The sequence below is a fragment of the Festucalex cinctus genome, chromosome 11 (genome assembly GCF_051991245.1).
Source record: "Festucalex cinctus isolate MCC-2025b chromosome 11, RoL_Fcin_1.0, whole genome shotgun sequence".
In the NCBI taxonomy this organism is placed as follows: Eukaryota; Metazoa; Chordata; class Actinopteri; order Syngnathiformes; family Syngnathidae; genus Festucalex; species Festucalex cinctus.
The window spans coordinates 29,437,670-29,458,384 of NC_135421.1; the positions used below are offsets into that span (position 1 = coordinate 29,437,670).

At 41.1% G+C, this 20,715-nt stretch overlaps 4 protein-coding genes, 1 long non-coding RNA gene and 1 other non-coding gene across 8 annotated transcripts; 3 read left to right on the plus strand and 3 right to left on the minus strand.

Annotated features, from left to right (window-relative positions):
• Positions 1 to 227: 227 nt before the first annotated feature.
• On the minus strand, positions 228 to 6,142 carry LOC144030714 (NXPE family member 3-like). 2 transcript variants are annotated; one of them, XM_077537251.1, is made up of 6 exons: positions 5,865 to 6,142; positions 4,842 to 4,990; positions 3,767 to 4,545; positions 2,853 to 2,923; positions 2,552 to 2,758; positions 228 to 1,461 (listed from the first exon to the last, which is right to left on the minus strand). In XM_077537251.1, the coding sequence occupies exons 2-6, from the start codon at positions 4,980 to 4,982 to the stop codon at positions 899 to 901; spliced, it is 1,761 nt and encodes a 586-aa protein (XP_077393377.1). In that variant the 5' UTR covers positions 4,983 to 4,990; positions 5,865 to 6,142; the 3' UTR covers positions 228 to 898. The 2 variants fall into 2 exon arrangements, with proteins under 2 accessions (XP_077393377.1, XP_077393378.1); XM_077537252.1 differs by having other exon boundaries at positions 4,842 to 5,011.
• Positions 2,227 to 4,636, plus strand: LOC144030715 (uncharacterized). The gene is made up of 2 exons (XR_013287331.1): positions 2,227 to 2,427; positions 2,489 to 4,636. It is a non-coding gene; the product is annotated as an uncharacterized LOC144030715 (long non-coding RNA).
• A 1,451-nt stretch (positions 6,143 to 7,593) lies between the features above and the next one.
• cep97 (centrosomal protein 97) lies at positions 7,594 to 13,375 on the minus strand. Its single transcript, XM_077536505.1, has 11 exons — positions 12,915 to 13,375; positions 12,355 to 12,497; positions 12,109 to 12,267; positions 11,902 to 12,003; positions 11,418 to 11,531; positions 11,171 to 11,337; positions 10,840 to 11,004; positions 10,576 to 10,739; positions 9,461 to 9,977; positions 8,684 to 8,759; positions 7,594 to 8,216 (listed from the first exon to the last, which is right to left on the minus strand). Exons 1-11 carry the CDS (start codon positions 12,946 to 12,948, stop codon positions 7,815 to 7,817), a joined length of 2,043 nt encoding a protein of 680 aa, XP_077392631.1. The 5' UTR covers positions 12,949 to 13,375; the 3' UTR covers positions 7,594 to 7,814.
• On the plus strand, positions 13,358 to 16,381 carry rpl24 (ribosomal protein L24). The gene is made up of 6 exons (XM_077536506.1): positions 13,358 to 13,513; positions 13,639 to 13,714; positions 13,992 to 14,102; positions 14,812 to 14,948; positions 15,684 to 15,747; positions 16,249 to 16,381. The coding sequence occupies exons 1-6, from the start codon at positions 13,371 to 13,373 to the stop codon at positions 16,327 to 16,329; spliced, it is 612 nt and encodes a 203-aa protein (XP_077392632.1). The 5' UTR covers positions 13,358 to 13,370; the 3' UTR covers positions 16,330 to 16,381.
• Positions 14,302 to 14,481, plus strand: LOC144031059 (small nucleolar RNA SNORA23). Its single transcript, XR_013287430.1, has one exon. It is a non-coding gene; the product is annotated as a small nucleolar RNA SNORA23 (small nucleolar RNA).
• Positions 16,382 to 16,561: 180 nt separating the features above from the next.
• On the minus strand, positions 16,562 to 19,554 carry mpc2b (mitochondrial pyruvate carrier 2b). 2 transcript variants are annotated; one of them, XM_077536509.1, is made up of 5 exons: positions 19,190 to 19,554; positions 18,105 to 18,145; positions 17,860 to 17,944; positions 17,508 to 17,619; positions 16,562 to 17,429 (listed from the first exon to the last, which is right to left on the minus strand). In XM_077536509.1, the coding sequence occupies exons 1-5, from the start codon at positions 19,281 to 19,283 to the stop codon at positions 17,387 to 17,389; spliced, it is 375 nt and encodes a 124-aa protein (XP_077392635.1). In that variant the 5' UTR covers positions 19,284 to 19,554; the 3' UTR covers positions 16,562 to 17,386. The 2 variants fall into 2 exon arrangements, with proteins under 2 accessions (XP_077392635.1, XP_077392634.1); XM_077536508.1 differs by lacking the exon at positions 19,190 to 19,554 and adding an exon at positions 18,558 to 19,162 and having other exon boundaries at positions 18,105 to 18,184.
• Positions 19,555 to 20,715: the final 1,161 nt, after the last annotated feature.

The following is a 20,715-nucleotide window of genomic DNA, read 5'->3' on the forward strand; positions in this document are numbered from 1 at the left end:
TAATGACATGGCGATCGGGACTTATCCGTCGTCGCCCGCAGTTATGATGATGTCATCCTACCGCCCATATCTGGCTGGCCATTCATATTGGCTCCGACCAGCAAGTAAGCTGGCCCATATGAAAGGATGTGTTCAGAAATTCCATCTGACACCTTCAATCGACTATGACACTGTGAGTTTTAGATTACAATCGAACAAAAAACACATTTCCAAAAAAGTCCGCAGAATGCGCTTGGAGTGCATGTTTGTCCAAAGTATTTTTATCAAACGTATTCATCATTTCTGATTTAAAATTGGTTGATGAAGTCGCAAATTTTCAACTCAGGAAAAGGCGCTTTTTAAATACAGGATTTAAACAAACAAACTGCTTCTCAATTTACAGATCTGGACTTCTCTTCATGTCTGGTGGTGATTTTGTCCAAGCCTGTTGATTTCCACTGATCCGAACCACCAATCACAGAGCAACATTGTGTTTGGGGCGGGCCATGCAACTGTGACGAAACCAGGAAGTCAGCGACCACGCCGGAGCTAACAAACAAGCCTAACATGGATGAATGGACGCTACAATTAATACTGTTGTGGCAGATTTACTCACCGTTTCCTTTTTGAATGTTGAACAGCGAGAGGCTTTTCGTGCATTTCTAGCTGGTGGGATGTTCGTGCGTTTCCTCCTCTTCGACAAGAACGATGAACGGACACAAACGCATTTTCATCCGTGGCCGCGATTGGTTAAAACAAACGTGTACAATCCCGCATCGTCCAATCAGCTCAAATTATTGTACAGAATGTCCCGCCTTTCCGAGCAAATTCCCGTGTCGTGGTACCAGATGGATATTGCGGCGAGCTCCTTTGAGTGAAGCGCAATGTCAATCTACCACTTTCAACCCACTTTAAAGAATCACACGTTGCTTCTGGGCCCATCACGGCAAACATAGGACAACATCATGTCGACCATGTTCTTGACAATGCCCCTGGGAGGGTGCAGGTGGTGCGGTTGGCGGTGCGCCACGCACATCTGCCAGGCGTCCACCAGCATGACGTCGACACCCTTGAACATGGCGCGCAGCACCACGTCCAGCTGCAGCGAAAACCAGTCGCTGTTGTACAGGCTGACGTCCCGTTCTAGAGCCTGCGGGTTGGCCGTGCGCACCACCACCATCGTCCCCGGCGCCCGGCGCAGGAGTCGCACCAGCGCCTTGCGGATATGCCGCAGGCGGCGAATGTACACCTCCACGGGGAAGGTGCTGAAGTGAGACCAGATGCTGAGCGCCACCACCGTGTTGGGACCGCCGGTCAGGCCGTCCAGCTCGTTGGCGACGTAGCGCAACTCGCTGGCCATGACGGTGGAGAAGCGGATGGGTGGGCCGTGGCAGCGGTACTTGAGGAGGATGTTATGGCTGCTGTCCACCGCCATCAAGGGACCCACCTTTTTTGGACTTTGCAGGTTGAATTCCTTCATGTCTGCATGGGAGAACACAATACAAGTACATAAGAGGAGCGTTCAGGAGAAACGGGGTGGGAAACCGGGACCCAGCCCCAAATAGTTCAGTCTACCTGAAATGTATTTCATATAGCGCTATTATGCAAATAGCATTCGGGTGTGACCGCAGTATTGGGCTAGTACAGGGAGGGGTCTGCAACCTGTGGCTCTGGAACCACATGTGGCTCTTTTGTGGTATATATATATATATTAGATAAAATATTCTTCAAATTGATTGTGATTAAAAAAAAGGAATAATGAAATATTAAAAAAATGTCAGAGTCCAGAAAAAGAGAAATGAAACGTAGATGAAAAAGTTATATATTACCTCAAAATGTCCAAAAATGAAGAGGGAAGAATACATGTGAATGAAATTGACAAAAAAAAATGAATTAAAAAAGGAAGAAAAGAAAATATTAATATAAATACATATAAACTAACCATAAAATGTCCAAAAACAACTATAACTGTCTTTGGAATTATCATAAAATTATCATATGTCATAAAATTGCCAAAAATGTCAGAAATTTAACTGAAAGGAAGAAAAGTGTAAAAAAAAAAAAAAAAATTACACACACTAAAAAAATCCAAAAACACAAGACGAAAGGTCGAAGAAAACAAATGTTAAAGTATCGGCTGCTGCATATTTTTCTGTTATTTTTTGTTATTTATTTGGAGTAAAATGACTCTTGACAGTCCAGATTGCAGACCCCTGGGCTAGCAGGACTACATTTCCCATCATTCTTAGACACGGAAGCATGAAGCCGTTTGACGAAATCATGCTAGCGAGTCGATACGGATGGGAATGAGAACGTGATTGTGAAAGTAAATTGGATGGAATTTGAATTCAAGACGGCAAACTGAAAAGCTGACATCATTATATGAGGCAAACTTGATTTTTGAGAAAATTAAGGATTTGTAATGTGCCTTGTGGTCCGAAAAATACGGTAAGAAGTCAAATATTTGATAAGCGCAGTGTCAATGTTCAACTTTTGCATCATGTTCCAGTGGCGTACAATCATATTCGATCCAATTGGAGCTGCCACGTCACTATGAGACGGAAGCGCTCACCTGGAAGCACCGTGAGGAGGTACTCGAACCACTGGCGCACGGTGGAGTCGCCGTACATGTGAACGACCTTGTTGCTTAAACAGGTGGTGATGGCGGACGCCGCGTCAAACTTGCGCATGGCGACGCCGCCCAGTGGCCTCCACGAGTCCTGGTAGTAGTACCCAGATGTCGCCAGCTTTACGGGATCTGATTGTTGACTGTCGCTTTCTACGTCGACGGCAGACACACAGTAGTGACGTGAATAAATCTCCATGCCCGCAAAAAGTGAAAAGTGAGTTATTAGTCTGAAGGTGTGCAGCACCTTTCCTGGAAGGAAGCACGTTGATGGTGTCCGTTGTGGAAGCGTGGATGGGAACTTTGACGTTCACTTCACTGATGTAAAAAAAAAAAAAACAGAGTAAATTACAAAATTTGCAGTAATAGCAAAAAAAGATGTTTTTTTTTTATCGACTAGGGCTGTAACGATAACGGCAATATTGTGATAACGCAATATTAAAACTGAGCACAATATATCGTCATCATGTCACGATATGAAAAACACCACATCTGTTAAAAAAGAAAAAAAAAAGTCAGTTTGATTTCCATTAGGGCAGTTCTAGCACCCGCTGGTGGCTAGCGTTTTAGTGCAGTTTCATTTTCACAAGGCATGTTTTGTACCTTCTATGTTTAAAATCCACACTAATGGTCAGATGAAGGGGAACTTATTGGTTGTGAACCAATAAGTCAACATGTGGAGGAAGTCGATGTGTGCTTGCATTAGCAAGTAAGTGCCTCAATATTATCATTCAAACCACAAAACGTATAAATATGTTGTTGTTTTTTAATACTTTGTCTCCTGCACTCCCCAAAACATATATATGTTGTTGTTTTGTTTTAATACTAGCGCGTACAGAAGGTTTTGATGCAACTTTTTTTTTTTTTTTTTATGAAGTTGGATGTTTTGGGGCCCAATTGTTGTTCTGTTTATGAAACCATTTCAAGAGGTCGTACTGATGTCAAATGGAGTTTCTCCATCATTTTAAGAGAATGACCTCGAAGACTAGAAGAGTGAACTTTCTCGAAAAGTAGCCTTTGCGTTTGGGAAGATTGTGGTCCACAGATTGTTCTCTTTCAAATAACTTTTGAGCAAAAGGTCATACAGGGATCAAAACAATTTGGAGGCGGATAATTTTGAACAGCTCATGTCAATCAATCATTGAGTCAAACAGCACAAACCTCTGAAAGAGCAAAGCTTCCTTGTTGGTGATGATGTTTTTCAGGTAGCCTCCCTTGGCGTGGTTGATTCTGGCATCACAGCTGAGCATTCTGGGCTTGTAACAAAACCACGGCTCGCCCGAGTTAGGGTCCGTGTAGTTGCACAGCTGCCCCTGGTCCTGCGGCAGGCACATGTTGCACTCCGTCGTCTCCGAAAGAAGGCCGAGGCGAAAGAGGCTGACGAAGAAGACCCGATCGGGCCGGTTCTCGCGCAGCCGGCGCAGCACGGCGACGGCCTCGCTCGAGTGCACCATCGTGACCTCCACCTGAGCCGGGCCCTCCCACAGCAGCGGGAACAGAGCCGAATAAAGTCCGTTGTTGTGGTCCAGCACCTGCCCGGCCACGCCCGCCCCGGAATTCGGCGAGTGCAAGCGGGCCAGCAGCAAATCGCCGCCGTAGCGCTTGGGTCGGCCCTTGAAGTCGTGCAGGTGGACCAGCACTTCCAGCTGCTCGCCCACGTGCCAACGCTGCTCCTTTCTGGAGGGGACGATTTTGAACAGGCTGTGGGCCGGGTCAGTCGTCTGACAGAAGGTGGGCAATGCGGAGCCAGAGGGCGGCTGGGGCCAGGCGATGAGGTCCAACAGGTCCCGCTCCTCCAGCTCTTCCATCAGTGATGGCGGCTGGCCCAGATGTGAACAGAAGCTGTGATTGTGCTGGAAGGTCGGGAGGCTTCGGCACGTGATTGACTGGATCTGGCTCTGGAACTTGTACAACGCTGACATTGTGTGGTACTTCCAGTTCTACAGAGATGACATACAGTACATCGTCTGCATATGTGCTCACGTTTTTAACTGGAGCCGTGCATAAAACTCAATAAATTACATCGACTCATTTGAGTGGATTTCAATTTCATTATAATACTTGGATTAACATCCTGCTGGAATTTATTTATTTTTTTGCCAAAATGAGTGACACTAAAGTTTCATAATCATTTGGAGCAATCCCCATGCGGTCTTCTTTCGTTTGGGCATGACTATATTGTTACAAGGCCCCTCAATCGCATTACAAAAAATAAAAAATAAACAACTTCTCTCACCTCCCCATTTGCGATGTTATGCAGCAGAAAGATGAAGCCTAACAGGGTGACAATGATGAGGCCATATTTCAAAACATTTCCAGACTTCATGACTGCTTTGATAGTGTTGAGCCGCTGTCGCTGCAGAAATGATGATGTCATCACGCCGCCTTGAACACATGAGAAAATGTCTGTCAAAAAAACAAAAACAAAAAAAAGCAAACAGCAAAACGAGCCCCATATTCGGCCGAAAACTTGTCATTTGATGGCAGGTGTCATACAATGATTTAATTTGGCCCCCCAAAAAATCTAGGAGGTAAAGATTTGGATTGATTTTTATTATTCACTTATGTTTGATGGTGGTTAAACAATGTTTTTTTGTTTTGTTTTTACAAAGACTTGTAGCTGTTTTCTATAATAGTGGACACAGTTGCATTTTCATACCCTATTGAGATTTGTATTGACAGTATTTATATAGATTATGCATGGCCATTTATTTGTCACAATATTTCTTATTTCATTTGTAATTTACTAATATACCTTTACTATATCCTGTTTTGTATTTTCAGAAATTTGTGTATTTCTATTATTTGCACCCTTCAGTTGATTGTTTCTAGTGTTTGTCAAAATGATTTTACTGCGGTTGTTCATTTGACGCCTTTATATAGACCTTGTGACTGTCGTCTTTTTCTTGTAAATATGTTGACTGTTGTTGACACGAGTGTGTGCGGGATTTGACGTCTGTGCTTGTTGACGGCCACCAAAAGAACAGTGCATGCGATTACAGTACAAGAGTTCAGTCTTACAAATAATAATAATAATAATAATAATAATATTTTTTTTAAATGCTCCCAATCTGGAAAATATAGTCTTATCGTTCTCATTGGCGATTACAACGCAATATTCAGTAATTTAGTCATTCCACTGACGACCCCAACAATTGGTAAGAAAACCATTTGTGCTTTGTTTTAAAAGTAAACAAATAAAATACAAAGGCACAAACACACACAAAAAAAGCCGAACTGATGGAAAACGTGAACTTACACAAGCTTGGGGTCTGTCCACTACTCCATTCAAGGCGACCAGCGGAGGTAGCGGGATCCACGGCTCGCTTCGGGGGGAAAAAAAACAAAACGAGCGTCCTGGTTCTTGACAGGGGTTAGAAATGCATTTCAAAACCCAAATTCCACTGAATATGAATCCCAAATCACACCCAGCGTGTGCACAATTATAACTGTCGGCGTGACACATCATCGGCCGCGTTAAAAAACATATTTTTTTTGTGCTGGTTTGCTCGTCATCGACTGTGATTGGCTGCTTCTCTTCACCGCTTCCGTATTGGTCTTTCTTTTTTTCTTTTTTTTTTCAAAAACTTTATTGAATCCACGATATACATGATAAATGAAAACAAAGATATAGGAGAGAAATTGGCTACTATAGCTTATAATATTTCCTGAATAGAAATCTCTTTAACAATGACAGATCCGAATCCTATCTCGTCCGAATGGCCTTGGGTCAAAGAAGAATTACATTTATCTATATTTAACAATTACTGTACAGACCAGTAAACATCCAAATGTGGGCGTTGGCTTGTCACATTTCTAACCTCTGTTTCACCTATAAAATGTTTCATAGAAGGTTCAAATTTGGAATTGATACAATTATTTATGTCACTCCAAAAGTCTCAGAACCAACGGGATACTGTTTCCCTCTATATTATTGCAGTATATTGATTTTATAATCACTGCACCGGCTTCCCATGTTGCGTATCAGGAATCAGGATCAATTTTAAGTTGCCTTTATTGTTTTTTAAATGCAGAGATTGTATTTGATTAGATTATTTTCTATTTTCCCGAGTATTTTTTAGACTACTTTTTACTTTTATCTGTTACATTTTAACATGAGTAATATGTACTTTTTACTGGATGCACTTTCAAAACAAGGTCGTTATTATTATTATTATTACATATTTTTAATGGATGAAAACGATTAAAATGACAAACTTGGAAGAAAAAGCAGCCGTCAGCTCTGGCCTTCTTCTACAGTCGAGTTTTCATGTTTTCACATTTCTTGATTTGGGTTTCTTTGGATATTTGCTCACACATTCCACAAACCGTGAAGATTGTTTGACTACTCTTCAGTGATTTTTTATTTTTTATTTTTTAACTGTAGGGCCACAATCCAACAAAAAACATTGTGCTGGTCAGTAAATGTTACTTTTATAGAGCAAGTTCAGGGAAATAAATATAATAAATAAAATGAAAATTATTTAACTGCTGACTAACGAGCAGATGTCATTTGAGGCAGGTGTCCAATTAAGGAAAGGAAATTTACTGGGTGTGTCCTTATTTTCTGCTCAAAATGGAGTGATTCCATAGGTTGTTTTTTTTTCCAACAGAAGGGAGTGATTCCATATTTATTTCCCTACACTTGCTCTATAAAAGTAACATTTACTGACCAGCACAATATTTTTTCTTCATTTCTCTTAGTGTTTCTGAAAGCTAAGATGTTGCACTTTGGAATGACCTTATGACTGTTTCATGCTTTTTACCTGAGTTTGATCTACAGAATAAAACATTTGAGTGAATGCTCAAGTAAGACTGGTGATTCCATACTTTTTGCTCGGGGTAGTAAAAGGAAGAATATAAATCAAAGGTGATGACACACGTCACCAAAAGAAAACAAAACAAAACCAACAACTTATTTTTGTGGTGATAAGCTTGACTTCAGACTTTGGTAGAAGTAAACCAATAAACTACTTGTAGTTTGGATGTGTAGGTTATTGTTATTGAGTAGGTTTATTTTGTCAAAATGACAAACATCCAGTGAACAAGTGTGCAGTGATATGCTTTTTATTGCAATTGACGTTGCAGAGTCCTTTGACTTTTTTTCAGCAAATAAACGCGTACTCGTGTGTGATGGACAATAAATATAAGTGCAGTCTTCAGTCAAGCTTCCAAGGGCAAATAGAACATTGTTATGATGCACTTTCTTTCAGCGGACATCTGCCTGGCCATCTTGGCTTGGCATGGACGAGGATGGTCGCGATGTTGCCGCCTCCTCGGCTTCCTCCTCCTCCTCCTCCCTCTGCTGCAAGGAGGTGGCGTAGCGCTCCAGGAGGCTGCAGTCTGTGCCGTCGCCGTCGCCGCCGTCGGGCGCTCGCACAGTCGTCACGGGCCCACTGCTCAGGAAGTTGTCCTCCAGAACGTCCTGCTCCTCGCTCGTTGTCATCTGGAAGCCCGAGTCGGGGAAGGAGACGTCCGTGGCCACCTGGTTTGCTGCGCAGCTAGCGACGGGAAGGCCCGCCGCCGGACATGGTTGGGGAGGCGTGGCGACATGAGTGAGGCAGGCCAGCTGCTCCTCCACAGACTGCTTCCACTGCTGCATGGACTGGAGCTGGGTTGAGGCAAAAACAAATGTCGGTCATGCAGCTTTGAAATCAAGCTAGCGGGAAAAATCATTTGAATCGTCGGACATGGAACTCAATTTGTAGAAAAGATTCGGGCTGCGCCCAGTTTTGGTTTCTACTTCCTGTTTTATGTTCCCTTTCTCGACTGTCGGTTGAAATCTGTATTGACCGTAAATAGGACTTTGATTTGAATATTTTGATATGTTGTGTAATAATATTTGTTATATTTGACCCCTTTCCTGACTTCTGATTGTTGGAGATATTGATCACACTTCAGTGTTGCTCCAAGCATTCGAGTATATGCACAACGAGCTCCCTCCCGCATTCGGCAACAGTACGCAGCATTTCTTTCGTGCTTGGTTCAGTGGAAAAGCCTGATGACAGGAAACTTGTCGACTCACAAACATATTGCAACTCTCAACTCAAAGATGTATTCAAAAGTAAATCAGCTTACCTTTTTCCACAGAAACCTGACCGCTTCCTCTTGAACCATCCTTTGTATCCGCTCCTCCTCACACTGCTTTTGCACCCTGCAAATAAATGAATATTTAAGTCCTAATATCTAAACGTCATCATATATTAGGGGTGTCAGGCACTTACATTTTTTTTAATTGGAATTAATCGCATGACTTCAATAGTTGCGATTAATCACAAATTTGATACCTGTTCTAAATGTACAATAAAATATATTTTTAAGTTTTCATACTCAGTAACAAAAATTGGAAAAAAAAATGTTAAACTAATAGAAATATGGCTGCATCTTTTAGTCATTGATAAAGCAATTTCATAATCATTCAGAAATTGAGTTAAAATTAAAAAGATGTACTGTATATTGATTTGTGTTAAGGTCATTGTCTGCCACTAGATGTCATAATTGCATTTTTATTTTTTAAGATGTTGACAGCTCAGTGCATTTTTCTTTTCATATTGAGAGGCTATTACCGGTGAAGTAACATGAAATTCTGTACATTGCAAAAATACAACTTGATGCCAGTCTCCATAAATAATATGCATAATTAACAAATATATTACTGCTAAAGTTTGACTGGACGTCTCTGCTGCGTTGCCACTGGAATTCCCCCAGTAGAGACTTTACAAGTAAGGAGCGGTTATTAATTGTGCGTTTAAAACATTTGTGGCATTAAAGGAACTCTGAATTAACTCAAAATGAATGCACTAATTATATATACATGAATAAGACCAACAACAAAAAGGTGTCTATTGAGCGTACCTGTCGAATTTTAAGGACAACGATACGATGTGATCTTGCATCCTGCGCAGTCGGATCTCACTGCGCACCTCTCTGGCCTTGGGGTGACAAGACCGCGTGTACCGACCCCTCCACCATGACTGGATCTTAACAGCTGCTCTTGTTGCTTCCTCTGACTTGTTGACAAAATGTAAAAACATTTCTTGCTCTGGTGCTTCCAAATGTGGCGGGACAGTGTCTTTGTCCTCCGGCGGGGGGGCGCACCGGGGGGACGCCGGACGCCCGGGTGCCAGCGAGTCGGCTTCAAATGTCTCCGTCTCGTCCTCGCTGTCCGAGTGTGGCGGCCGTGGCTCAAGGTGAGGCGTGACAGGCATGAAGGTGGACTCGGAAGACAGCATGCTGCTGTTCAGCTTGTCCTCGTCGGTTTGCACGTCTTCCAAATGGAGGTTCTCATCTCCCAGCGGTGGGCTGCTTATACACGGAAGCAAAGCTGTGGACGAGTCATAGCTCATCCATGTGTTCAACTGCACTGCTCGCCCTGTGTGGAAAGACCCAAAAGTCTTGACATTGATTTGCCTTCATTTTTGGGGGGAAATAGTTATTAGCAATTTATCCCTGCTTATTCAAGAATTTGGGGGGTTAACTACTGTTAATGTTAAAGCGGAAGCGGTTGCTCAGGCAACAACCAATCCCAGCTCACTAGTTTTCTGAAGCTGAGCTGTGATTGGTTGTTACTTGCGACCTGAGCAACGGTGATGTCATTTTCACTCGTCAGCAAGTGGCAAAATGGCCGCCTTCTGATATTGATAAAACTGCTGGATTGTGCTGCTCAACTCATATTCCACTAACGCAATATTAACCAAAATAACATAATTATACTAGTGGGGCTAGATAGAACATATTGTCAACGTTTTTTGGGGGGTTGGCTTCCGCTTTAAAGCATTTTTGAGTAACATTGTACAGTAAAGTGAATATGAGCGGAAATATGAATATTGACTTCACAAGTGAATTATTACACGCAATTTTACATTGTGCTTTACACCCTGCGATTGGCTGGTGACAATAAATTGTGTAAGGAAATACAGAATATCAATGCTAACTATGCTCATGTAAGAGAGCAAACCGCCTCCTCTTGCCTTTTTCCCGGTCTGTTAGGACAGCCGCTGGTGGTGCTGGTGTTACTTTCGTCGCCTCTACAGTGTTCCCTCGTGGCGATGTCGTTTCCACAGCTAGTTGAGTTGGCCGAGGAGGGCTTGGACATTCCCCGCGGGTCTCTTCTAACAACTGCATTTGGTGAAACCTTGGGAAAGGAAGTCACGACTCATATCAAATTCAGGATTTTTCTTCTTTTTTTTTTTGCTGACAAGTATTTCCCACAAGGAAGGAGCTCAGGTTTCCACCTTTGCTTATTGAGGATCTTCTCCAATTTGGCATCTTCCGCCATCACCATGGGCGATGAAGTGGTCCGGAGGCAAACGGTGGAAAGGTACCGAACAAGTTCTACATGCTGGCCTGGTCGATAGAAGTGACCTTTTCCCTGACTATAGAGCCACTCCGCTTTCAGTCTGGAATTGGTTACAGAACATACAAAATGTTTACCAAAAACATTTAGCAAATTGTGACATTCTAGCACCAATGCCAATGAAAAGTTTATTTGAAGAAAAACACGATGTGTGTAATCTCCATAACTTTGAAAGTGGACAGCAACAAGGTCAAAATCGTCTTTCTTACCCTTCTTTTTGGGACACCACAAAGCCATCCAAAACTTTGAGGCTCTGACACCAGTTCATCACATACGGCCGGTAATCGAATCGCGGTGATGACGGGGTTGGCATCACACACGGGTTGTTCATAATGGACAACTGCTCCAGTTTGTGGAGGGGGGCCAGGTGTGCCACCTTTGGACAAAAGTGAGCATCTATAAAAGTGTACATGAAATCTCTGGATGCTTCTCAAGCAACGAATAAGGAGGATTTACCTCATTGAGATCTGTTATCTCGTTGGATGCTAACGACAGGATGGACAAATGGGCGGGGAGGTTGGCAGGCACAGTGCGGAGTGTTGTCACGCTGTTTCCATGCAGCAGAAGTGTCTGCAAAATTGAACCAACAATGATCTCAAGCCTTCTAGCATACAAACCGAAATAGTTAAATTGCACTTAAGTTTTATTAGAGAACATAGAATGGGAAATTATTTCAGTGTTATATAATTATGATTATTGAGCATGATTATTTACTCATAGACGGTCTAGGTAAGTTCAGTATTTAAGAAGTGCAAGTCCACATGCTTATGTTGCATGAAACATGAAAAGTTGGATATGTGGAAGTGGCAAATGACAAATTTGCTTGTATTACTGCGATAATCAGCACTTTAATTTGTGATTTATTGCTGATTTACAATATATACTATTTCAAATTAAAAAGCACAATGTTTCCTTTTTTCTTCAAGAATGCCATACACACCTTCAGCGCCACAAGTTTACTCAGATCCCCGATGTTAGATATGCTATTATCGGAAAGATCCAAGTGTTGAAGGGAAATGCAGTTGTTCAGCTGCTCAATAACCTGCACAAAAACATTCACAATTTAATACATATTTGAGAGAGTGAGTTAGTGGTTTAATCCATTTATATTGTATTTTTGTAAACAACAAAATCAGAAAAGCTTAACCTTAATTGCATTTCCTGACAGGTTCAGCCATTTGAGGCTCGGTAGGTCCCGCAGTCCCTCAATGTAGCCAATACTGTTATTGGGAAGATTAAGGACTTGCAACGCTTTGAGCTGAGAAACACCCATCATCCTGACAAGCCGATTGTTGGCTACAGACAGCTAAATAAGAAGAAAAGACCAAGGAAACACATGTACCAAGAGGGATATAGTACTGCATTGGTTTCGCGGGTTGGATAAGTTACGCACCTGCTGAAGGCCTGGGTTCCTTTCAAGATAGTCCAGTTTCATGATTTCATTTTGGTCCAGGATGAGTGTGTGTGTTTCCTCGGAGCAGATGAAACTGGGGTCAAGCTTCCGCATACCCCGAGCTGAAAGATCTACCACAGGCCCTTTTGGGATGAAATGCAGGGAGATAGAATAAAACGATGAGCAATGATTAATCACCATTATGAATTTTATGAAGTAAACGACAGGACATGGTCGTTAACGTTATTTACTAGCTTTAGATTAAATAAAGTGGACTAAAAAAATGTGTTGTTTAAGTTAAAGTGTTCAAAAGACCACTGAGACACGACTACACATTAAATATTCATATATGTTGCAAATCCATGTGCGATTAAATAAAATGCGCTTTGAAAACTGGCTGATTAAATTCTTCATTATTTGGCAATAAAAGCAGAAACTCGCAAGTGACAGTCCACTCAGAGAAAACAACACACCTTAGCTAACGATGGTGGAATTCAATATTCGTGGAGACTAGCCATGAAACAAAAACGCTTATATTAAAACATAAATGCCAGACTTACCATTTGTATCAAACTGTATATCTGATATCCCCATTCTGTCGCCACACACTCATAGAAAAATAGATGGTTAGCGTTAGCCTGGGTTACAAGACGCGTCTGTCGCTAGCAAGAAGTTCAAACGGTACGGAAAAAGTAGCATTACGGGAAATGTAGTTTAGATTTACTGCGCTCTTCGGTGTGATAGCTGGTCCAGTATGTCGTAAAAGACTACACTTCCTTCTCGATGTATACGGCAGGCGCGCACAACGACGCAATACCACGGAATATGTTGCCACGGCGATAAGTAATCGTGTGTTAATTGTGTTAACGTGTTAAAATGTCTAGTAATGATATTAGTCGCATTTTTTTTCTTATACATTCATTACCCCAAATTTCGTGACACTTCCGAGGACGTCAAATTGCTAACTGACGTTTTCTCGTGTATGATTTTTTTAAGTAAATAATATTAAACGTTGAATGTATTTTAGTCACCCATGTTATAAATCGTCAAGTGATTTAAAACAAAACAAAACAGTGAATTATTTTACAAACCCCTTTATTCAACTTCCGTTTCCGTCATCTTTCTTTCCGGTTTTGAGCCCTCTCGTAGCCGTAATGAAGTGAGTTTACCGACCACAATCACAAGCCATCTCGACATTTAAAAGACAATATTATTCTATCATGTCATTTAATAGAATAAACAAACACATTTCTTTCAGTGACGCCTTACATTTTTCGTTTTCAGGGTCGAGTTGTGCAGTTTCAGTGGGTACAAAATATACCCCGGCCATGGACGCCGATACGCCAGGATAGACGGGAAGGTAACCGTCAGCGCTGTCCTCGTTGTCACCCCAACATTTTTTGTCACTTTTAGTGTTCATATTGTGGCTTAAGATCCACTGAAATATCTGCGAAACAGTTTTGATATGCTGTTAAAGGTATAAGTTGCTTAAAATACAGACGGCCGACTGGAATAGGCCTACCCGGTTGACGCTAAATGATATGTATGCTAGCTAGCCGCCTGTAGCAAAGCGAGCACGCGTATTAAATAAACGTCAAGTTCGCCCACTTCTTCCTCTAATGAATTTTATTTCATAGGTGTTCCAGTTCTTGAACGCCAAATGCGAGTCTGCATTTTTGGCCAAGAGGAACCCTCGACAGATAAACTGGACAGTGCTGTACAGACGCAAGCACAAGAAGGGACAATCTGTAAGTAATAAGTCACTAACAGTGACCGTTATGTTTTACCAATTTTACTTTAAAAGTGTATACACAATAGTCAAACTAAACACCTCAAAGCCAGATACAGCTCACTCAGCGAATGTTTTACTTATGTTATACATAAAATAAATGAGAAAATCAGCAAAGCTTCACTGTACTTGTACAGGAAACTGAGCAGTTTGGCTGCGGGGGACGGTGTGCATGGTGTCCCTCTATGTCATGTGCTGTTGCTGGACTGTGTTTTGCAGGCTGCGCATCAGCGCTCACTCCACACCCCGCAGCCATAGAACACATGGAGATCATAGTACTGGCCTTTGTTGTCATTTGTGACACTACCAATGGCCGGCCTCCAAACTCTCCGACATGCCTTCATAGTTACGAATTATTTGAACGTTTGGTCTAGTTCAGGTAGGGGTGCGAGATATTGCAAAACTATCATTTTTATTATTATAGTCACAGTTTTTATTTTACCACATTTTTAGTAAAAAGAAATGCAAATTAAATTACACATGATATAAGAGAAGTAATGAATACACTTATTAGTTGATGAAAATCAACTATTTGTGCTTTTTTTCCCCCTCTATATGACTCAGTCCCTCACAAGTACATGTGTTCGCTGTACTTGCAAATATTGTATGTTTTGGGTGTCTTCTTTTTGTGACTGGGGGTTGGTGCTAAACGTTTTGTGTCCAAACAGGAAGAGGTGAGCAAGAAGCGTACCCGCCGTGCCGTCAAGTTCCAGAGGGCCATCACTGGTGCCTCCCTGGCTGAGATCATGGCCAAAAGGAACCAGAAGCCCGAGGTCCGCAAGGCCCAGAGAGAGCAAGCCATCAGGTAAGAGCACAATCAACATTTGCACGGTTATTGAACGGAAATTAACATTTTGTGTTATCAGCTGATAATGTACATCCTTTGAATGTCTGTAGTTCATGTCCCCCCCCAAAAAAAATCAGATGTTCTAATAAGTGAATATGAAGTGATCTTCATCATTTACTTTATGGTGATTGATTGTAACACATTTGATCACGGTGATGCTGCTGAGGAATTGAGGCAAAAATGAAGAGACAAAAACTGAACGCCCTAAGATTTGAAATCAACGCGTAGACGAGAAGGATGAAGGCAACAAAGAAAACAAGGGCGATTAAAATGCATGATGCTTTCTGGCATATAAAAAAAAAAAAAAAAGTCAAACAGGAGCAGAACACTTACCTGTTGTTTCTCATGATAGCCTGCAACAAATTTGTGCCACCACCGTCTAGTTAATAAATACCAACAGAGTAGGCCTGGGCCATTAATCGAAATATAATTGTGATTTTGATTATGATACCAGAGTTCCTAGATTAAGCGCAATAAGAGGCCGGGCTTGTGGAAATGTAACAACAAAATAAGATAAAAATGACAATTCTAAATGAATATGTGCAAAGATGCAAAACATCAAATCAGTGAATCATTTTATTAATCGTGCTTGTGATTATTTTTTCCATAATTGTCCAGCCCTACAACAGAGTAAAGTGTTGCCAGCCTGAGCGCTAGCATGGATTTATGGTTTTCTCTCTCTTGATTTTTCAGGGCTGCCAAGGAGGCCAAGAAGGCAAAGCAGGCAGCCAAGAAGCCCGCTGCCCCCAGTGCAAAGGTGAGAGCCGAGTTGACAGAGGATTTACAATGCACATAAGATGAGATGAAACCTCGTGAGGCTTTCAGCCAATTGGTTTGAGAGGGTTTATTTCATGATTGGATCTTAAGTAACCAATCACAAGTTGATTTGTATGATCATGTTAAAAATGTTGCATATAAGCTTGGTCAGTTTAGAACACATTACAGCCATATTATCCTGGCGTCCACTATAACTAAAACCATGAGAAATATTTTCCATGTTGTCTTTATGTGGGTGGTCAAAATCAGCCAAAAAAAAAAAAAAAAAGTGCTCAGCAGAAGAAAAAAGAAAAAAAGTGGGTTTGGAGGGGCTACGAGGAATTAAATCCATGTCAATATTGGCATGTTGAGAAACTCTTGAGGCTAGCATGTTTTATGTAAATGTTGATTCACCATGTTTTGTGTTTTATTCACTTTTTCTCCGTCACTATGTCTCCCTGAATTCAAATCTAAAAAGCGCTTCTATGCTAATGTCCTGCAGGCTACCAGCAAGGCTGCACAGAAGCCCAAGATCGCCAAGCCCATGAAGGTGAACGCGCCCCGTGTTGGTGGAAAACGCTAAGCCCTGGCTCCTCGTTTTTGGTTGTGAATAAAATTTTGTGGGTTAACCATCATCTGTGAGTTTTTATTTGAAATGTGGCAATCCAATATACGATACACTAATCTGAGGTTTGTATAGCATTTATTATAAACTGTATATATGAATAACATAACCTGCAACCATCTCAACAGATATTTAAACCTACTTATTGATGTTAAATCATGCAAAATTGAAATATGAACCAACAAAATAGCAGTTTTTGATCAAGATTTATTAGCCTTACGTAACAGGCATTACATTTCCACAGTGCCTCAAAGTGCCATTTGCTCCATCAATCAGTAGATAAGGTGACAAAGATCAATTATTGCCAATACAGTGAGGGCATTATAGTCATGGTGGGAAATAAACTATGATTTATAAGTTAATTTATACACAAATACATAGACTTCCCTAATAGCTAGAGGCATTTGATAGATATTAGCAATTTGGTACTAATGTTTGCTAGCAACCCTTGTGTAGCATTACAAGCTGCCCAAATTGAATAGAAATGTTGTTCTACAGCTAGCACTACTGGAAGGAAAAAGTGAAGCAATGAACTGATTATGTTCTCACAAATTTAAAGCCATTAAAATGAATGACAATGTAGTAACCATATTATAAATAAAAGAGCAATGTGATGACGCCCTTCTACAGCTTTGGACACATTCTTCAAAACCAAACATGTTTTTGGGAAATGATTGCATGAGGTAATGATTGCTACAGCTTAAAAATGATCTACAAACTAAATATACAATCAGTAATAACTTGTGCGTTAGAGGCCATTTTTAAGCATGTTGCTTGCACTTTTTAATTATTTTTTTAATTGGTTTTAAATGTCAACTATACACACCCTGAGGAAACTTTGAACTTTTGGGGAAAGTGCACATTTCCAGCAGGGAAATAGATGCTAAATATGGTCGGATCATGTTGCTGGCATGGATGTTAGGTGGAAACGGCGACGTGATGACGTACAAATGACGAGACGGACGTGTCGGGCAGGTCGGTCGGTGGCCAGGCCTGAAGTTGCCACTGTTGACGGTCAGGATTGTGTTGCCCCCTTGGCCTTCTGATCCTGCTTGTATCTGTTCGGGAACACAATGAAATGTGCTATATAAAGCAAGTTGGATTGCCTTCTGTCCTGTTTATATACAGGTAGTCACCTCCAAATCCTGTAGAGCTGGGAGCCTCCGGCGCTGCCCAAGAAGAAGTTGACGGCGAACAAGTTCCAGTTCTTTGGCACGATGACCAGCGAATATCTGGACCAGATCAGGCCTAGCCGAGGACAGCCAAGGTTATGCACACGTGAGTGTTTTGTCCAAAACGACAGATAACATTTGTTTGAAGAAATACGTCACCAGAAAAAAACAAAAAACATGAGAAACCTTGGATACCTTTGACCTGTATCTGCAGAATTGCAATATACCCTCTATTCAATCTAAGCCATTAAAACAGTAACAAAAAGGTATAACTACATATAATCGTTAAAAGTCTGACGCTGAAGTCTAATTTTACCTGTTGCAGTCAGTACTGCAGACTGGGAGGTGCTCAGCTTGTCTGCTGGCCGCGTCATGTCAGCCAAACCAGCTGCAACCAGGCCCTGAATAGGTTAAGCCACCACTTGAAATATCAAATACCACTAAAAGAAAAGCATCATCGGGGTTTGGAACAATTGTACTGCTAATCTGACCACTGGCCGGAAATCAATCCCCTACAAGCTATGTGAAACCTTCTATTTTGGATTGAAAAAATGTACTTACCCATTTGAACATCGGGGCCCAGAAAAAGACTGTTTTTGGACCTTGAATGGAAATAGAAGAAAAAGGGGTAAAACATGAAAGGTTTCTCTAGACATTATTTTGCACAGCTGGTTTGGTTGTCACAAATGTCAAACCTTCAAAGACACACTCTATAGGTTTACGAACAATAAAATGTGAAACCAGATGTGTACAGTTTGAACAGAGGCGGTCCATGACACTGTTAAAGACCTGAAAAATCTTCAAAATATCCTCCAAAAAAAAAGTCACAGGAAGTCTGAATGATGGCCAGGGCCCACAATTCTCAATGTTAACACAATTCAATATTTTTGTTTTAATCACAAATCCTCATCAGTGACTGGTCTCTCACATATAACTTGAGTAAAATCTCAGTCTCTGGACACCACGCAGTGTTTTCTTATCATGTGGGTCATAGGGTCTGTTCAAAGCTGCTGGCATGCATGTACTCCGCATAAAAAAGGTGGCAGAGGCCCATAAAAGGCTGGCAGCCTGCTTTCATTGTCTATCACCCACCAGTGCTGAAGGCTTAACACAAAAAAAAAGGACACTGTTTCTGCAAATCATTTTGGGAGGGAGGTGTTTCTTTGTTGCCGCCCCTTCATACCTGGTCACAAAGTTGTCCTTCACAGGTCCAATACCCTTGGACAGGGGGAAAAAAAAGAACAACAAAGACTACACTATAAAGCCCTCAAGCATGAATGTGAATTAACATTTTTGGACGCTCCATTTAGTTGTTGATGTTTGATTACTGGTTGGTTGGTTCTGTTGAAAATGAACACAAGACTTTTCCTCATATTCCTAAATCAGCGACAACCTAAAATAAACAATGGAATGGAAACAGTACACTTGACACTTGGCTTCGATCACTTATCTTTGTGGTTTGGACCTGAACACACCACTCATATCTCAGTTGTATGTAAGATCGCTTACCCTTTTCTGCATTAAGTTACATCAATCTCGGTGCTAGTTTATTGCAAATACGCGCTACTGTTTTTAAGTTATCGCGACTTTTTTTTTTTTTTTAAAGCTTGCTTTTATCGGAATGCGGGCCGATAAACTAGCCTTACCTGCTGGATGGTTGTACAGGGGTCTCAGTTTGGCAGGCAGCATATGCTCGATCCTGTCCAGAATCCTATGATAGGACACTCTCAATGCAGCCATGATAATAGTAGCTTGGTGGATGACAACCTGGAAACTGGAAGCTAAGCTAAACGACAGTCGCTATAATACTGAAGTACTTCGTATTAAATTTACACACTATTATAAAATCTTTCGCGACGTTGATATATACATAAAATTGAGATTAATTTAAGGTTAAGAAGGGAAATTACGCTATCGGACTTCTCTGCTAATTCTGTGTACTAGCAAGCAATGCTAGGCTAGCTGTCATTCGCTTCTCCCTGACCCAAAGAAGAGGTGACTTTCCGTTTGTACAGCAACCTTGGCCAATAGGGCGGGGCTAGAGAGTGTCACTTTTCCGATTGGTCTGTCTGTTGAGAGACCGTATGTGATTGGTTTAGAGTGTGACTCTTCTGTTTTACACCACGGCATATCCCGACTGGGTGGGGACATCGCCTCAAATAATTTTCTATTCAAAAATGTAAATTGTAAAATTTGTTGTAAAAAAAAAAAAAAAAAAGTAAATTAATTTGCTCTGTCAAAACCAGTTTTTTTGCTATGTTTTTGAAAGAGATAGATGTACAGTACGTTTACTTTATATATTCGGTTCTAAAAATGAGAACGCTGTCAAGACTTGGTTGTGTTCGCATTTTGATGTTTTCAATGTTTCTTAGTTTGAGACCCCTGCCAAATAAATAAATAAACAAACAAATAAATCAATCAATCTCATTACAGTGTGGATGGTTGTTCGTCTCTGTGTGCCTTGCGATTGGCTGGCAATCAGTTCAGGGTGAACCCCGCCTACTGCCCAAAGCTAGCTGAGATAGGCTCCAGCACCCCCGCGACCCTTGTGAGGAGCAGGCGGTTCAGAAAGGGGATGGATAAAACTCATTACATATATTTATACAAATTATTGTTTATCTTGTTATTGACATTTTGGTTTTGTATGTCTTGGATATGCTCATTGTATTTGCTTGTGTGAGCTGTATTTTGGCTGCATATCGCCAGTTAGAATAATCTTCTTCAGCAAATGAATTATTATTATTATTAACAACAACAACAACAACAACAATTTGTTGTCTACGTTTAATAATTTTCACAAAATGAATAGATAGAGCACAATTTCCACAACTAAGAAAATTAAATAAGCTATTATTTTATTGCCAAAAACAGTGAAAACTACAGAACTAATAATGTTCAGTTCTGATGATGGTCACTTGGGTCATGTCACTTGTGTGCTTGAGCCAACCACAGCTGAGTTTTGGGAATATCATGAAAAAAAATGCTAATCTTGCATTGCACAAATGCAATTTAAAAAAAAAATCGTTTTAGTTATAATTTTGACTTTTCCCCAGTATGATTAATGTTAGGAATGAGATGCTAAATGATTTCCTTGATGTAAAATGTTCTCGACAATACATGAGAACTTGGTAATTGATGACTTAACGATAGAACCCTCAGCCATAATATATCA

Bases quoted from the DNA above. Each gene is read 5' to 3' on its own strand.
- LOC144030714 (XM_077537251.1), bottom strand. From the start codon at position 4,982: ATGACATCATCATTTCTGCAGCGACAGCGGCTCAACACTATCAAAGCA. The intron at 2,924-3,766 runs GTTTGTGCTGTT...TTTTTACATCAG, and splicing joins GAAGCTTTGCTCTTTCAGAG to TGAAGTGAACGTCAAAGTTC. The intron at 2,759-2,852 runs GTGCTGCACACC...CCGTCGACGTAG, and splicing joins CGTGCTTCCTTCCAGGAAAG to AAAGCGACAGTCAACAATCA.
- cep97 (XM_077536505.1), bottom strand. From the start codon at position 12,948: ATGGGGATATCAGATATACAGTTTGATACAAATG. The intron at 12,268-12,354 runs GTGCGTAACTTA...CTTCTTATTTAG, and splicing joins GGAACCCAGGCCTTCAGCAG to CTGTCTGTAGCCAACAATCG. The intron at 11,005-11,170 runs GTAAGAAAGACG...AACCAATTCCAG, and splicing joins GTGGTGTCCCAAAAAGAAGG to ACTGAAAGCGGAGTGGCTCT.
- rpl24 (XM_077536506.1), top strand. From the start codon at position 13,371: ATGTATTTTAGTCACCCATGTTATAAATCGTCAAGTGATTTAAAACAA. The intron at 13,514-13,638 runs GTGAGTTTACCG...TTTCGTTTTCAG, and splicing joins CCTCTCGTAGCCGTAATGAA to GGTCGAGTTGTGCAGTTTCA. The intron at 14,103-14,811 runs GTAAGTAATAAG...GTGTCCAAACAG, and splicing joins AGCACAAGAAGGGACAATCT to GAAGAGGTGAGCAAGAAGCG.
- mpc2b (XM_077536508.1), bottom strand. From the start codon at position 18,621: ATGAAAGCAGGCTGCCAGCCTTTTATGGGCCTCTGCCACCTTTTTTAT. The intron at 17,945-18,104 runs GTAAGTACATTT...TAACCTATTCAG, and splicing joins GGGCCCCGATGTTCAAATGG to GGCCTGGTTGCAGCTGGTTT. The intron at 17,430-17,507 runs GTGACTACCTGT...GTTCCCGAACAG, and splicing joins CAGCTCTACAGGATTTGGAG to ATACAAGCAGGATCAGAAGG.